Below are 17,697 nucleotides of genomic sequence, written 5' to 3'. Positions count from 1 at the left end.
AAACATCACTTTCTCATGTCAAGTCAAGTTTATTTGTATAGCCCTTAATCACAGTCAGAGTCTCCAAGGGCTTTAACACATTAGCCACATTATGAAACAACAAATGAACATGATAAATGACTTTCTCATCAGGACCTTGCCAAACAGAGGTTTGTCAGCACAGATTAGCATTCTGTAAGCGGAGCTAGCCTCGTTAAAAAACATGGAATGTTAAATTGCTTTTATTATAGACCTTCCTGTGTTAATTATACTGCATACTAGACTTTCTAGTGGTAATTACCCAAGACATCCCACTAGTCTTCAGCTGACACACGTGGAAACATTAGGACCTACTCCCCAGCAGGGAGAGAGGCTAATGGTCTTAGCCAGTGTGGCTGTGGCTAATGCTACAGCAAAACTGCCATGAAGGCCCCTTCACTGAAATCTTAAAAAACAAGTGAAAACTAACCAACGCGTGTTACATGCTCGCTGCCAGCTGTGAACATCTTGGCAAATGAAAATGTAACAATACAAAATTACTACTACAATTTAACAACCACAGTTCCTGCTAACACACACTTAGCAAGGCCTACTATGGTAATGTTAGACATAGTTAAGGATCAATCAAAATGATCCTTTTAATGCTACGATGTAACACCACAAAAGCAGATACTTAGGAGTCTTTTAAACTATTCATTTCAAGAATACAAGCCAATACATCATTCTTTGCATCTTTTCAACCCATGTTTCCATAATACATGGGCTAGCTTTATTCCTCTTTCCTCTGAAAAGCAACGAAAAAAAGTCCTGTTGCTGACATATTACTTAGTCTATAATTAGGCTGGCACTAAAAAAAATGATTTTGATGACTGAATCTCTTCTATCACAGTGCCAGTGAAGAGAGAACACACTCCAGATAGATCGCTTTACACGACACATCACTCAGCAGTGGCAACTTGGAGAGGAAGAAATCAACTCTACATTTTGGCAAGTTGAAACATTACAATTGAAGCAAATATATTCATATGCAAATTTACATCTGACATCATCTGGTGACGTCTAAAGACTTTTAGAGCAGCCAATTGCTTTTTTCCTTGGAAGAGAGCTGCCAACACCGCTTACATAGCTAAATACCTTAATCAAGGCTGTTCAACCAACACAACCATCTTTTCCCCCAGAAAGCCTAAAGGGAGCCAGCAGGAACACCAGCCTGTAACTATTTCCTTTTTCAACTTAAGGTTTTTGGTGCCATTAAGTTTACAGAGGCTCAGGCTAAGGGCCACCTGGGGAATGAGGAAGATAGAGTCTATGTTTATTGTTGTAAAGAGCAGCGTCTTCTAGCCTTGAAAGCATTGAAAGCACCCGCAGGACTGATAAGCAGCATTGTAAGTTTCTCTCTCTCTCTCTCACACACACACACACACTACAAGCACACTCTCTAACGCAACAAAAAGACATGCACACATGCTATGAAAAGACATTAGTACCAGCAGAGATTGTATTTGAATTGCACAGGGCAGAATAAAGCTTGATCATTGGCTGAGGAGATGAGCAAGGCACAGTACACACATCACATGTCATTGGCTAAGTGAAGAGTGTTAGCCCACTGTTGGCAGCCTTAGAGGAGGCGGAGCCTTCCAGTCGTCACTCAGGGGACAAAAGTCCATTGTGCCCGGATGTGTCTCAGAGAGCTCAATCTGAACTAAAAATACTGAGTCTGAATTCAGAAAAAACAAATTTGAAATCACATTTAATTTCCAGCCACTGCATTCAATTTCAAATTGTGCCTTACAAATACAATTTTTGAATTCCTTTAGTCAACAAATCCTTTTTTTTTTTTTAAATTCACGGTTCAATATAAGCATGACAAAAATCAAATTCATGCAATTCAAATACACACAAACACACGCGCACATGTGCAGAGTAAACAGTCCAAGTGGTGAACAATGCTTTAAAAGGCCTTGCCACTACTGAGCTGCATTCAGGAAGACACCAGTTAGTCATAAAAGGTTGTAAAACATTGTCCTCCTTGACCAACCCCTGTTGCTGAGGAACGGCTGTAAAAACAACAATATGAAGTATTTTCCTGTGGTTTGTTTATGTGACTGTGTGTGTGTGCTGCCTTGATTATCTGTGCACCATAGATCAATAGGTAAGGGCTGTATGTGTGTGTAGTATCTCATGAATATAAAAAGGCTGTGATGGATGCTTAATGTAGCAAATGTTCATGTATTTTGTCTGTGTACAGTAGTGTGTATGTGTGTGCATGTCTGCATATAAAGATCAAAGGCCTTCCCATCCTGTAAGGGACAGCCTGGTCTGAATGTGACAGCAAAAAATAAAGGATTAACCTTGATGCCAAATTAAACTCCAGAGAGAAAGTGCACCTCTGGGTGTATCACAAGGAAGCGACATGTCACTGCGTTGTACACGAGTGCTTACTGGAGCCAAACTTAACCTCCTTTTTCACAGTTTATCACTGTTATTGCACTGTTATTAGTGCAACCACTTTTACTACCATGCAGCTGACAGTTCATTTACTATTTTTGGAACACTTCTTTAGGTATTTAGGTCTAGAGACAATCTCAATTCTTGACTTTACTTCAAAGGCAGAAAATCCACCTTTTGTGTACCGGCAGTGCGGTTACATTCAAATAAATTAAATAATTGAAATAGCCAAACAAAGATTAAGGAGTGGTCTGCCCACTTAACAAAGGGCTTTTAAGTTTGTTCCGATGTATGCTCAGGTCATAAAGATCGTCAACTTTGGTGCATTTAAGGGACAAGTCAAGGAAATTAGTATTATTTTCATGTGTGGAAACTTACTGAAACTCGTAATGTTCCTCCTCCTGTGAGCCTCATGTATTGGACTAAAGCTAATTTCTATGACAGTACAATTTGATGACTCTGTGGCAGACATCTAATGTGTGCCAGCCAAATGTCCATTCAAGAATGATGACTTGCATGGGAATTCCCATGTCATTCATTCTGCCATAGCTTCAACTTGTGTGACTACTGGCCATCTGTAGCACAGATGTCTTCCTAGATATCAGAGAAAGTACCAAACATCTCAATAGTTTCAGCATTAGCTGTGGTACCATTATGCTGATTTTTGCTTACCAAATCCTTGGATGGGAGATATTTGCGCTTTCTACATCTCAGGCACGAGTCTGGGAGGTGGTTGTTCTTTTTATGTCAGGACAGTGTTACGTATACCAGCAGTGTGATCACAACGCAACTCTGGTTCACAAGCAAGCAACCACCAGAGCAAGCTTGAGGGGTGTTAGTGTTTGTGAGTGTTTGTGTGTGTGTGTGTGTGTGTGTGCGCGTGTGTTAATGTGTGTGTGTGTGTGTGCGTGCCCTGGGCTGCACCATAGTGATTACATAAACACATAGCTCAGGGAGCTGAGACGACAGATGTCTCCCCTTGGACTATTTCTTCCTCTTATGCAATAACTGCCTGTGTGTGTGTGTGTGTGTGTGTGTGTGTGTGTGTGTGTGTGTGTGTGTGTGTGTGTGTGTGTGTGTGTGTGTGTGTGTGTGTGTGTGTGAGAGAGAGAGAGAGAGAACGTTGTCTCAGAAACAGACATGAAAAATAGGTCTCTGGTGTGTCAATGTGTGTGTGTGTTAGGAGAGATACAGAAATACAGTGAGAGAGAGTGTGTTTTGTAGAAAAGAGACATTATGTGTTTGTACGTCAGCATTCATTTGGTTATGCAGAGACAAAGTGTGTGTGTATAAGCGTTTGTATGTGTGTATTCAAAATTTTAAAAGCGCCACTATCACACCACTAGAGAGAAAGAGGGAGAACAGAAGGGAAGAGAAGCACAAAGCAAGACTTTGGTGTTCCTATAGAAACAATCAGGCTCATCTCTGTTGGAAAAACAGCATCATGGGTAAAAACCTGGTGACAAACAAAAACAGTACCATTAGCGGTCCTCTGCCATCCTCTAAACACAGCCTGTCATTGGACAACTGTGAGTCACCTTTTGTCGAGATGCTTCCAATATCCTCTGATTTCCCTCTGCCTGCACTCAGGTCTTTTATCACCGTCAACAAACCTGCGTGTCCCGCCTGCTCATTGGACTCAGCTCCACCATGCAATCTATTCAGATAACAACCAATTTGCCAGCATAAAATAATCTTTAGAAAATTTGTGGTTGTGGCATTTCTGCCATACTAGATAGTATAGCAGTGGAGAATGACAGGGAAGATCAGAGAGAGACAGAGGGGAAGACAGGCAACAAGTGAGTGGTGTTTGTCGTGGCTCGCTAAGTGAAAAAAGCTCCAAACGTGAACCATTTCAGCAGCATCAGACAGCACTGTATTAGTACTCTGTTCATCATCATATCAGCAGATTCCACCAGTACCATGTTTGTGTAGATTAGCCTTAAAACTGGCCAATTACCTATATTTATGTCACTGCATTACAGCAGTAGTTTGTCCAGAGGGATACACCTGCAAGAATATGGACTGCTGAAATACACTCACTTTTTGGCAGTTGCATGATAAAATTGTTAGCAATTGTAGCTCTATATGTTCAGCATTTATTTAATTTTCTACTATGAATGCGATCAAAGGACACTGTATGTTTAATGGACAAGGTGAGCTTGCTTTGCATTATTGCATTATTTCAAATGCACCATAGTGCACACAGAGGTAAAACTGCTGATGTTCTTCTTATCGCTCAATGTTAATTTGATTGCCAAAATGGTGTGTGTTTGCGTGTCTGTGTGTGTCCGTACTTCTCATAGATCCTCTGCCCCCTCATGAAGACCTTGGCTTCACTATCCAACGGGAATGTCCCATCATCCTTCCGGAAGCGGTAGAACAACTTCAAGTCTTTGAACTCCCGATGCTCGTCACACACTGAAAACACATTCAGACACAAAAAAGGGGGGTTTTACTTCTGCGGGCTTATCACAGACAGGAATCACACACACGGGAAGAGAGGTTTGAACATTTGTCGCAAACTAAAAACACACAGAGGGAAAACAGGAACAGGTTGTTTCTAAGAGCCTGACAACAACTGGAGCCCCTCTACTCTCACACAGAAATATATACAGACACAGACAGAGGTAGAAGCAGACTTCAAGAGGCTTTGTTTTTCCTCTCAGATTGCATCCTCATATAACATCATCATCACCCATGTAATTACAATGTATGGAATGGACACACATATACAGAGGCTCTTTCAAATGACTAGAACAGAAAGAGAAACCATTCTTCTGCATGTTAGGTTCGATAAGAAATGTTGGAGTGTTTTGTCTTTGCAATTCTAGCAACTATATATACATCAAAGTTAAATCCATGAGTTTCACTTGATGTCACTGCTTGCATCAGAGGCTATTTTGGGTTACTACCAGTAAGTGTTTGCTGTAATTCATTTGGCGATAGAAAACAGCATGAATGAAAACATCACATGATGGGAATTCTGATTATGATGTTTGTATGAGGCAATCTGACCAGATCACTGAAATCTAAACATCATTTGCAGCTTGAATCATTTATCCAAGGCAGGGATCTGCTGTTAGTGTTGTGAGCTGGCTCTGCTCTGTTTAAACCCCCTGGAGCCAGCCAGCTCTCCCTGTCTCTCCCTTCAGTGTCTGGTCAAATGTGAAGCAGGTAGTGAGACACTGGGGCCAAACTGGCTGGGAGGGATGGAGAATCATCCATTAAGAGGCACTGAATGTTCCCAGAAAATGTCGAGGGGGAGAGAGAGAGAGAGAGAGAGAGAGAGAGAGAGAGAGAGAGAGAGAGAGAGAGAGAGAGAGAGAGAGAGAGAGAGAGAGAGAGAGAGAGAGAGAGAGAGAGAGAGAGAGAGAGATGCAGTTATATAAAACAGGAAATACAACAACAACACCACAACAACACAAGTACGTGCAAGTTCACGTGCATAACAGACACAATTTTACACACACACACATACACACACACACACACACACACACACACACACACCACACCCTTACCGTGGTGAATGATACTCTGGTCTAGAAGTTTCTGTATGATCTTGATGGCCGTGTCTCGATCTGAAGCCTCCTTGTGCTCGATCAGCCAATCAATGAGCTCCTTGGCCACAAAGCAATTTGGGTAAGTTCTCAGGTGGTGCCTCCGATCCTTGATCACCTTCCCCTCGTGGAGACGCAGCCTGAAAAACAGGAGAGTTTCTTCAGAATATTTCTACACTGTTAGATCAGACTCCATCAATAAGTCCATCAGCCAGTCAAGCTTTTAGCAGAAAGCCCCAAACCTGAAAATGTGATATAGTTGAGGAACAACTTCATTTGAAGAGTCATATAGGTTAGCAAAGCAATCAGTCATCTAGGCAAGGGAGGGGGAATTCAACTACCATTTGCAGTAATCTACAGGACGTGACTATATTGCATGATGACAAGAAAACATCTCAAGCCTCTACAGATAGCCTAGATGCTGGTTTCCATTCAGCAAGGTGACCTCTTCCTGAACTGAGTATTGTGAAACAGCCCACATCAGCCTCGGCCAAGCTTCCTGCAGCTAGCTAGTTCCACTCCATGCTGGGCCTGTGTGCAGCTGGCTAGCATCACTCCGGATTAGCGCTGACAGCCCAGTCCAAGCCTGCCCAGCCAGACCCACACACGCCGCTCTGCCAAGACCCAGGATGGGCCAGCAACCGCAGCCCAGCAAGTTAGACTCCGCTTACAACAAGGTGCAGCACTATCATCAGAGTATTAAACTTAATTGATGTTCCATTCAGTCCAGCAACCTACCGATACAACTGAAATCATTTCAAACGGAGCCAGCAGCAAAATCATCCGTCTTGCTATTGCTTTCTTTTCAAAGTCTGATAGAACCGGTGTGGGACTTGCTGTGTCAGCTGTTACAATTTACAATTTCCCATTTGGCAGACGCTTTTATCCAAAGCCACGTACATATGAGACTTTTGAGCTGTTCTCACTCTGTTGGTTGCTCTCTGTAATTGTATTTCTTAAACTATAAAATGGGTTGTGGTGGGTCACTATAAGACAGGAGTATGAGTGTTTTTAATTGTCCAAGGTTGCCCAAGGAGGCCCAACTCTGTATCATACTCCACCAGACTGGTATCCAGTGATCTTCTCCTTGGAGTTGAAGAAAAGTTCCTTGTGCAGCAGTGCAACAAACTGTCTATTCACAACAATGAACTGGCCACAAGGCGCACTACAACAGCTGCATGTGTCTGTCTGCCATGATAGCTGTCGTTCTGTCTGGATCGCTGTCTATCTTTCAGCTCTGTGTCTGTTTCAGTCTGTCTGCTCTCAGATATGAGCTGTCTGCTCAGTGGTATACAATGTGTGCTAAGACATTTATAACAGCCGGTGTATTGTCACCAGCAACAGGAACTGTGTCACACTTAACCCATGAGCTTGACTCATGATAAAATGATCAAACAGAGGTGTGGATTAGGTACACTCCTTGCTTTCACACCAAGTGTGTTTCATATTAGGTCTAGGTTTATTCTCATGCGTATTATCTCATTTTCGTATGATCACGCCTGTCACCTCCCCTTCTCTCTCTCTCTCTCACACACACCGTGTCAAACATCACTTCAGATCAGAGGACAAAGTTAAAGCTACGTTACAGGCAGTCAAGGTAAAACGTTGAGGGAAAACATCAATCATTAAACTGTCCAGTGTGTGTGTGTGTGTGTGTGTGTGTGTGTGTGTGTGTGTGTGTGTGTGTGTGTGTGTGTGTGTGTGTGTGTGTGTGCGTGTGTGTGCACCACATGCCCTCAATCTGTGTGCTACATCTAAGTGGGTGAAGATAGAAGATAGGAGGGAGAGAGAGAGAGAGAGATAGGATAGATAGATAGATAGATAGATAGATAGATAGATAGATAGATAGATAGATAGATAGATAGATAGATAGATAGATAGATAGATAGATAGATCCTTGTTTTATTCCAATTTGAACTGTATTATTTATTATTGAACTGTCAACCCAGCACACACACATGAACACACACACACACACACTCTGTATCTTAATGCTTTGACAATATAGTTCTAGTTTCATGCCAATAAAGCCTATTGAATTGAACTGATAGATAGATAGAGAGATAGATAGAGACAGAAAGAGAGTGAGAGAGACTGGTTGCAGTCCTCCAGCCTCATATGTCCCAATCTTCAGTCTTTCCCCCAGACCAGCAGCCTTGTCAGAGGAACAGTCTCAGAGGAAAAGGCCAACCACCCAACCAACCCCTCGTTCACTGACACCAGCCACTCTGCCAACTGGCAGCCTCAATACACAGCTGTGCCAGGGACACACACACACACTCACACACAGTACTGACAGTATACACTAACAAACAGCGAGACACACACATGCACAGACACACACACACACTACCCTAATACACACAAAGCATAAATAAGAGTACACTCCATGTACGCGCAGACACACGCCATTAATCTCCTGAAGCGATGACAATTATGGCACTTGAGAATGGGACAATGTTACAGCATGTTCTTCGTCAGAAATAGCAAACGCTGTTACTCAACTTGTCTCACCCAATTGGAAAACACATTTCAGTTGCTTATTTTCCTTATAGTTCAATGGGGAGCTGAAATTCCAGGCATTGGTGCCATGCTTTACCTACTGAGCCTCATTGCTGGGCAGTGTGAGCCAAAGCCTCTCGGGTTAGGGGGTGCATCAGGGGGTTAGGGGTTCAACTCCCCGTCAGGCTCAATGGGCGGGTCATGACACTGACACTGCTGGGGTTAGAGGGTTCATCATTTCCCGTGCAGCTTAATGGATAGATAAGGGTCACAAAAATAAATATGTATATAGTCATAACACAGTAAAGCACGTCAGAATAAAACACTGCCTGCATTTCTACACCATGTGCAGAAATGGCCTATGCATTAAAGGCCAGAGCACAATACAATGCCACTGCTAGCTGCTGGCTAAACGTTGCAGGCTATAGTGGCACCGGGGCTAAAGTGTGCAATGTATGTGAGCAGCAGCAGCGGTTTGAATGGGGAGGGCTTGTGCATGTATGGACGCCTTTGTTTGGCTGTACATGCTGCAGTGGGGCTGGGACTGGCTGTAGTGCAGAGGGGTGGGATCCATCCGAGGCTGCATGCATGGCGGTTTTAATTGATTATTCACCTTCAATTCTGACCGAAATACACGGCTTTTAACGCCCACTTCTCTTATTTGATGTGTCATGTCCAGATTTGTTGTTCAGCACGAGCTGAGCCACGAGAATCAAACAAGGGCATGAATGAAAACGAACTATTTTCAGCTGAATTTACACATGAGCAGATGATTCGTAGATTAGGCGCATTTCAAAGCCTGCTGCGGGTTAAGTTAGGGTTGCAAATGTGGTTTTCTGTTCCCAGTTTGCACACGATCACTGACAGAAGTGACACAACACAAGCCTCCCTCAAACACGGGTCGCCAGTACGAGACGCAGATGAGGCTGTTTGACTGGCAGCAGCCTCGGGGTCAGCGGGGACCGAGTGACCTACCTCAGCTGTTCTCCGGTGACCAGCACCTCGGCCATGCGCTCCAGCTCCGCAGCCTTCTTCTGCATGGTGTTGCCGATCCCGTCCATCGCTCTGCTGTAACACACACACACACACACACACACACACACAGGCACAGGCGAGAGAGTGTTTTCTGTTTTGTCAAAGAGCCACAAACAAAGCCACGATTCTGTGTTGCGAAAATGCAATGAAAAGTCGCGGTGTGCATAATGCTGGAGCAAAGTGCGTTTATAGTTTACCAGCTGATCAACATTCACAAACAGGTATGGAGCGATTGGAAAAAACAAAGCCATGCCAATCCGCACGGTGCTAATTTCTCTAGAATGGTGCAAACACAGAACAAATCATATCTATATCTCAACACACTGGCAGCAAGTTCACTTCAGTATTCGCTTACCCTTCAAGCACCATGGAAAGAAAAAAAAAGAGTGTATCAGTTAATATTCCTCGGGTTTGTAGGCTTTTATTCCATCCCAGAAAAAAACGAATGAAACAATGCAAGCAGTTAGAAGTGACAGCCAAGGCAGTTCGTCAGTGTGCAGCATTCCCCTTTAATCCCCGAAAAACCTCCAACCACCGCCGTGGATTTTCTGCACACACTGACTCAAACATGCACCTTTCCTTCGCGAAATCCCTCTTATCTATCTATTAGACACAGTACTGGTTGTGTGGGACGGGCGGGTTGGATGCAACGTGTTTTTTTGTTTTTTTTGTAAGCAGCTCACTCCCTTTTCCTCTCCAGTAGTTGGGTTTGTTTGTCAGTGTGACACACCACACGGGATCAGTGCACGTTTTTCTCCACGGCGCAGCGCAGGCGGGCAGTGCCCATCCACAAAGCCCCCGCATTGGGAGGATCTGCTGTCGTCACTGGGGGAGTCAACCGGGGGGGGCGGGGCTAAAGGGGGAGATGGGTGAGTTCGATTCGTACGCCATCTGGCACCGCAATACAATATTACATAGGAGTGTTTACATATAGGCAAGAATGTAAACTCACATAAAAAAAAATCATATTTTCAGAAAAGCATGATTTTTTTTTTATTAATTAAAAGGCCCTTACTTTGAGGGGGAGCATTATTAGTGCTTTTCTGAAAATGTAATGATTTTTCTTCATATTGGATGGGAGGCCAAATGATTTATTTCACTTTTTTTAATTTAGAACTGTATCATTGCATATAGGATAGTTTTGGATAGCTCATCCTCGTCCCATTCACATCCTTGTCAATTAAGCTTAAATCACAACTGTCCTGTGCAGTGGGTAGTTCTGATTTTTTGCAAAATTGATGAAGAGGTGAATATAGGATCTTTCTGAGTAGCTTTAGATTTTGCCAAGTTGAACAGCTGCACAATGAATTTGACCTTTGACCGTTACCTTTGAGGAGGTTCCAGGGGTCGGCAACAAAATGGGGAACAGTTTATTTTCCCTATGATTTGAATTAATTTGAATTCAGGACAGTGAGACAGCAATATACAAAAGACTATTTTTTAATCAGAGGTTTCATTCTCCCTTTGTACAGTGCAAACGGTTGTCCAGTTCTGCACCAAGTGATTATATAAGATTAAAAAAAATCCCCATGGGGAAACTGAGTCATCACAGCGTCAAAGAATAGGATATAGATAAGAATAATACAAATAGAGAGGACTACATGTACAGTAATAAAACAAATCATCAACATTAAAACATAGTGAAAACTAGAGGGAACTCAGAGTGCAAAACCTCCACCAACATTGAATAATTCTCTAACTTGCTGTTACACCCAAAGAAACCATTTCTATTGCTTAAATTTTAGGTTTAATTGTATCCTTGACCCTGAAAATATCCTTTGGGTTTGGAATAAGTCTCTATCTCTGTTAGTTTCATAGTTATGGCTAAAAAAAACAATAATCATCTAATGGCAGAAATCCCAGATCTGGATCACCACCAAAATCTAATCAATAGTTTCTTGGCCCAAGGCCTAACTGACCACACAATTTCATGGGAATCCATTCATAGGTTTTTGAGACTTCCTGCTGGCAGAAAGACAAACTGGTGTGAAAACATAACATCAATATCAGGAAGATGTCCCTAATATTTTGTACATTCGGTGTATATTTTAAGAAAGTAATTGGTAGCACTAATCCCGTGTGTGTGTACAGTCCGTGAAGGCAGAGAAACAGACAAGTTCCTATATGAAGACAAAACCAGCGCTTCCAGCGGGAACAGATGACATCTTCTAGCCGTTTATTGGCTGCAGGGACGATGTTTCATATCGCGGGAAACTTGAAAGCTCCGTTAAGCTAGCCACAATTATCCTCAACATTGTTTCCGTTTGTTCCCTCTAAAGCCCAAATCACCTTCCAAAATAAAAGTTCCTCGAGGTGGTTGCTTCACATAAGCAGTGACTGTCTTGCGCAGCTTGTGTGTGTGTGTGTGTGTGTGTGTGTGTGTGTGTGTGTGTGTGTGTGTGTGTGTGTGTGTGTGTGAAATTGTGTGTCATTTTACAATGACAACAATTTCTACTAACTCTATATTTCCATTACATCCTCCACTACCATTACAGGGATTTCCCTTTACATCTCTGAACAAATATAATAATTTGTTCCTTAAAAAACTGAAACAAAATACATGTATCATCATTGATATATTAACCTATTATCATTTAGTGCCTAAAATGATCAATTTCTTATAGTGGAAATACTGTAGGTATAGCCTACAGCACATTCACATAACTGGTACTTTTATATTTGGAGACTTGCAGCCTGCTCAATTAATGGGCTGTTTTAATACAGACTTCAGAGAAGCAGGTTTCATTGTGTAAATATTCAGGGTTAGGGTTAGTCGATAAATTGTATGAATATTCCAAATTTCACACCACAAACACATAGTGATGAAACTCGTTCCAAAACTAGGCCTATTGTAATATGTTAGATAAAATAATAAAATAAAACAACTGAGGATTGGCATTGATCTGGTCTCTCTGAAAGCTAGTTCAAAAGTCAGAGGTCTAAAATCAAACGATCTATACAAGTTTCTATTCTAAGGCTACATATGACAGCTACATATGATAATCTCATAAAACACTATGATCACTACAATATTTCACATTCACAACCCTAACAATCTTTGTCTGTGTTGAGGAGGCTGCAGCACCTCTTCCTGAGGCTGTTGGCAGAAGCAGGTGCTGTAGCACCTGCAGCACACCATAGCTCATCTATTTGAAACAAGCACAGCATAATGGTTGTGTAATTGATATGTTTGGTTATTTTGACTATACAGTTGAAGCCTATTTATCTTCAATTACACAATTGTCTACAAATGCTACTGTACTTACAGTCTTCCTGCTTTCTGGTCTGATTCCACAGGAAAGGGACAGAAGGGGACACACCTCCCTTCTCCAAACCAGCAATCTGCTTTGGTTTTTGGATGATGGACAACATGCTTGTGTTTACGTATGTGAAACAGCAATACACATGCTATTTAGATCCAAAATGACTACTTTTATATGAGTTTACTGACTATTTACACCACACCACAGCAAACAAATCCACACAGCCTGTTTCAAGGTCTACATGTTTTCCATCAACCCCCTATAACAACACAGGAATGTCAATATAATCTTCAGGCTTGGAACGTCTATGAACCGAGGCCAGTGTTGAAGGCTGTATGAGAGGGAAGGTGACTGCTGATGCAATTTCCGCAATTGCTGAAGGTCTTTTCCATTGACGATTTGATCAAATCCAGAGAGGAATTCCAAGTTTCCACTGAAAACTGAGCCCAGGTGCTCCAGAGTTAAACTGAAACTGCTCATGATAAGAAGCCATTTGGATTATGCTTGAAACAAGGATAGAGACATATTGTGAGGATATGAGTGTGCATCTGAAACAGCAAATATTAGAAGATTCTGCATGTAGCATCTTTAATATTATATTTTTAATGGTAAGAATACTTATAATTCATTAATTCTCTACAGAAACCTTCATATTAAGCAAAGAGAAGATTGTGACAAAAGCTTAGGCCAAATTATGTGTTGTGACAGGTTACTGTGAAAAAGAGCAAAACAACGACCTGCTCTAAAATAACTGACAGTGCAATTCACAGTAGTTCATATGGTCATAGGTTATCCAATGGAGTCAAGAAGTGTTGAGAAGTGGGCAGTAATACCAAAATCACTATGTTAACAGTTCAAGTGGCCTGCACTGCAAATAAAAATCTATGGCTGTAAATGTAAACATCGCACAAAAAGTTCGGAACTTTGTGTTTGGTAGATTATTTCTCTGTTGTAACAATGCTTCTTGGCAATACATTTGGCAATTTTACAATTTATTCATTTAACAAACAGTCAGGAGCCTCAGTAGCGTGTGGAAGAACCATACACAGCCACAACAGCCTGGCACCTCCTCCTCATGCTGGTCACCAGCCTGGTCACACACTGCTGTGGGATGGCATTCCACTCCTCAACCAGGATTTGTCGCAAGTCAGCCGACGTGGTTGTGTTGGTCACTCTAGCACAAACAGCACGCCCAAGCTGATCCCATAAGTGTTCAGTTGGGTTGAGGTCAGGACTGTTGGCAGGCCATTCCATTCTCTCTACTCCCAAATTCTGGAGGTAGTCTCTGATAAACCCCGCTCTGTGGGGGAGAGCGTTGTCATCTTGGAGGATGGAGTTCGGTCCCAGACTGTGGAGATATGGGATTGCCACTGGTTGCAGAATCTCATCTCGATATCTCTCTGCACTGAGATTGCCTCCAATGATGACAAGCCTCGTTTTTCCAGTGATGGAGATGCCGCCCCACACCATCACACTGCCTCCACCAAAAGGTGTTACTCTCGGTGCAGCAATCAGCATAGCGTTCTCCCCGTCTTCTCCACACTTTGACCCTACGATCCAACTTCCGTAGGCAGAATCTGGACTCATCGCTGAACATAACGTTCCTCCACATGTTCAGGTTCCAGTGCAGGTGCCAATCAGGTACCTGATTGTCAGCACCTGGGGGTACCGGAAGCTCAAAACAAGAGTCAATAGCAACAGCAGAATAAGCTGTTGAAGAAGATTTGGCAAATTTTTCATGAGTGCAACCCACATACCCAGCTGTGCTGCTCATCCCACAAATGCATGTTCCTTACAAATGGGGCACCATTTAAAAGGGAAATAAACAGGCTTTCCAACGGTATAAAATGTATTGCCAAGAAGCATTGTTACAACAGAGAAATAATCTACCAAACACAAATTTCCGAACTTTTTGTTCGATGTTTATTTGGCCATCATCATTTAATGATGATGAAGATGGTAGAGATAAATCACCCCGACCTAGTCATCTGGGTGATTTATGACTGCATATGAAATAAAGAAAACACACAATACTATGAAACTTACAGTAAGGAAATGAAAATCCAAATGGTTCAAACTGGAAAGCTGCTCATCTGGATTTCTGGACATCTCCAATTTAAACATTTTCCTTGAAAACTTAAAAGATCCCTAAAATTTCTGTTACAAGTGGGCTATGTGGTTATGACTGCCTCCAAAAAGTGAAAAATTACATTTGAACAGATAAGATATTCCACAGAATTGATGCAAGCCAAGCAAATCACACTGTATATTGACAGAAACTTGCTGTAGTAGAATCCCAACTGGACTTCAGTAGCCAAACAAACTACTATTAATGCTTTTATGATCTCTGTTTTTTCACTGAGACCAGAGTCATGTTGACCACAGCGTCCGACCGCGACATCTGCTGGCCGAAAGAGGCACTGCGAGCAGTAAGGAAAATATTTTTAGAGCAAGGGCGGAAGGTCGTGGGTTCAAATCCCGGTTCTGGTCCTTTCTGAGTGGAGTTTGCATGTTCTGCCCGGGTTTCAGTGGGTTTCCGTGGGTTTCCTCGCACAGTCCAAAGACACGCAGGCCAGGTGGATTTAAGACTCTGAACTGCCCATAGGGGTGAATGTGAGCGTGAGTGTGGTTGTCTGTGTGTGCTAGTCCTGTGCGTCAGTTTTTTTTTATACCCAATAAATCAATCAAAAATCAATCAATCAAGCATCCCGTGGCAGCCTGGCAGGAAACAGAGGTGTGACTATATGCTGTGTTCAGAGATGAAGTGCTGCTCGGGATCTTGGTCAGGCAACTATGAAACGTAACGTTAGGTCTGGGTCTAAACATAACGGTCATAACCATTTATTTTATTTAATTTTTTTTTTTTTTTACCATCTCCTACCTCTTATTTACCACTTTTCTCTTCTCCGCCTCCTCTGTCTTCACATCACACATCAAATCACAACACCATAGAACATATATATCAGCATACAGAAATATATTATACTGGTGAGCCTGTAGTTCCCGTACGGGCCAGTGGCGCAATGGATAACGCGTCTGACTACGGATCAGAAGATTCTAGGTTCGACTCCTGGCTGGCTCGATTCTTTTTCTTCGATTCTTCTTTTCCCCCCATGTGTACTTACATTATATTTTATTTTATGTAGAGGACTTCATTCAATCCGGACACCACAAAGAAACATAAATTATGCAAACAACCTGCGCTTCATCCCATACATAGGATTAAAACTTGTACAATTTGTGAATAAAAGTTCATCGCATCGGACCATGGATGTATTAAACGGGCCAGAAAAAGCAGGCGGAATATCAGGAGCACACAGATTACCACCTGTCCGCCGAGGTAATTTAAATCTTGGTAGTGTCATCCAATCACGTCTCGGTCCGCTACCAAGAATTGCAACGGAGGACCAATCTCTGGCCGCGCCTCTACCAAGATTCTACCAAGAATTGACCAATCGAAATCTCCGAGCTATGGCTTCAATCAGAATACGACGTAGCCTTCTTGTTGCTAGCGTTGCTGGGTAAAGACTTTGCGCTTTTCCGTTTCATTTCAAGGTAAACGGTAGTTAAGTTTGTCTTCGTTAAGCCAAATTTAGTAAATTATATGAAGAATTAAACGTATTTCCCGTTTTTCTGAAAACGAGATTTTTATGGACGCTGTTTTTTGACATTCAAGTAGCCTAATTGCGTTGATTTAGAAGGATCGCTATTTGTTTAGGATGATTAAGATGGGTCAGTGTAACGTAACATAAATCAAAGATAACTCGGTTATTTTCTGTGAATTAAACTAGCCCAAAGTGTCGATGTAAAGATTTATTTACATCTCATCTGGATTGAATACATGTGAGCGATCTGGTTAACATTACCTAACAATAAGGTTATTATAGGTTATGCCACCTTCAGAGCCGGTCCTGACCTCCCTGGGGCCCTAAGCAAAATTCTGCTAAAGGGCCCTCCTACCTGACCCGTGAGCCAGGTAAACCATTTGCCATTGCCACACAGCTGACACCCCAGTGCTCCCACTACAATCCTCCCTCCTTTAAAACAGTTTGCTCCATCTGTCGGTCTAAGAATAAGTAGACCTATACAGAACAGAATGAGGTATAAACAAACAATATTTATTGAATAGAATATTTTCTATAGAATCTTAAGAAAAGTGAGTATTAACATTAACATAGCCTAAATAAGAAATTGTAGAAAATATAAAATGTAGAAAATAATAAAATATAACACTGAGCTTTGGCTCTGCTGCCTGGTAATTAGTCCAGTCCCGCGCGACGTGGTTATCTTTTCCGAGCTGCAGTCTACAAACACCGTTGCCCGTTGGCGTTTATCAAACGTATTGAATAGTTGTATTTGACTCTCACTTTTGTCAGGCACAAAGTCACAGAACAGCCCTGGACGTGGCTGGCAAGCAAGCAAGACACAGACAGACCAAGAGATGCACTGCCCAGCTAGGTTAGCAAGACAGACAGATTAGAGAGAGATGCACTGCCCAGCTAGCACATCAACTTAACGTTAGTTATTTGCCGACATCAAATTTGAAGAGGAGAGAACACAAGTTTACCTGATTGCTGTTCCCGCAATCCACTCTTATGGTGTGTTTTTTTCCTCTTTTCGTGACCAGAAGGATAGTTTCGCTTCATCCTCTCATCGAAGTTGTAAACACTGACACACGCGTTGACACGAGGGGGAGACGGGGCCCTACGCAACTTGCGTAGTGAGCGTAGTCTGCGTTTTTGTATGATTACCATTGACATAATATAATATATCACAAAGCGCTCTTGGGGGCCCTAAGCAGGCGCTTAGTTCACTTATGCGTCGGGCCGGCCTTCCATAGCCACCTGTTGTGAACTAAGTCGCGGCACCGTGTGTTGTAAGCTGCTTTTTACGTTTCATAGTGATGC

At 42.3% G+C, this 17,697-nt stretch overlaps 1 protein-coding gene and 1 non-coding gene across 2 annotated transcripts in view; one reads left to right on the top strand and one right to left on the bottom strand.

Annotated features, from left to right (window-relative positions):
- The window catches only part of deptor (DEP domain containing MTOR-interacting protein), a 35,370-nt gene extending 25,146 nt beyond the window's left edge, over nucleotides 1-10,224 (bottom strand). The window contains exons 1-4 of the mRNA XM_071525468.1: nucleotides 9,883-10,224; nucleotides 9,468-9,560; nucleotides 5,952-6,130; nucleotides 4,725-4,848 (exon numbers count right to left, since the gene is read on the bottom strand). Coding sequence (XP_071381569.1) covers nucleotides 4,725-4,848; nucleotides 5,952-6,130; nucleotides 9,468-9,560; nucleotides 9,883-9,896 — 410 coding nt within the window. The 5' untranslated portion in view covers nucleotides 9,897-10,224. The remainder of the gene's footprint in view (nucleotides 1-4,724; nucleotides 4,849-5,951; nucleotides 6,131-9,467; nucleotides 9,561-9,882) is intronic.
- Nucleotides 10,225-15,799: 5,575 nt separating this feature from the next.
- trnar-acg (transfer RNA arginine (anticodon ACG)) lies at nucleotides 15,800-15,872 on the top strand. Its single transcript has one exon. It is a non-coding gene; the product is annotated as a tRNA-Arg (tRNA).
- The last annotated feature ends 1,825 nt before the right edge of the window (nucleotides 15,873-17,697 follow it).

This window comes from Centroberyx affinis, unplaced genomic scaffold (assembly GCF_046629955.1).
Source record: "Centroberyx affinis isolate AG114_WGS23_722 - 3 ecotype Tasmania unplaced genomic scaffold, CSIRO-AGI_Caff_v1 ptg001293l_1, whole genome shotgun sequence".
Lineage (NCBI taxonomy): Eukaryota > Metazoa > Chordata > Actinopteri > Beryciformes > Berycidae > Centroberyx > Centroberyx affinis.
Note: the sequence above shows the minus strand (reverse complement) of the source record. Positions and strands in the feature narration are given on the sequence as shown.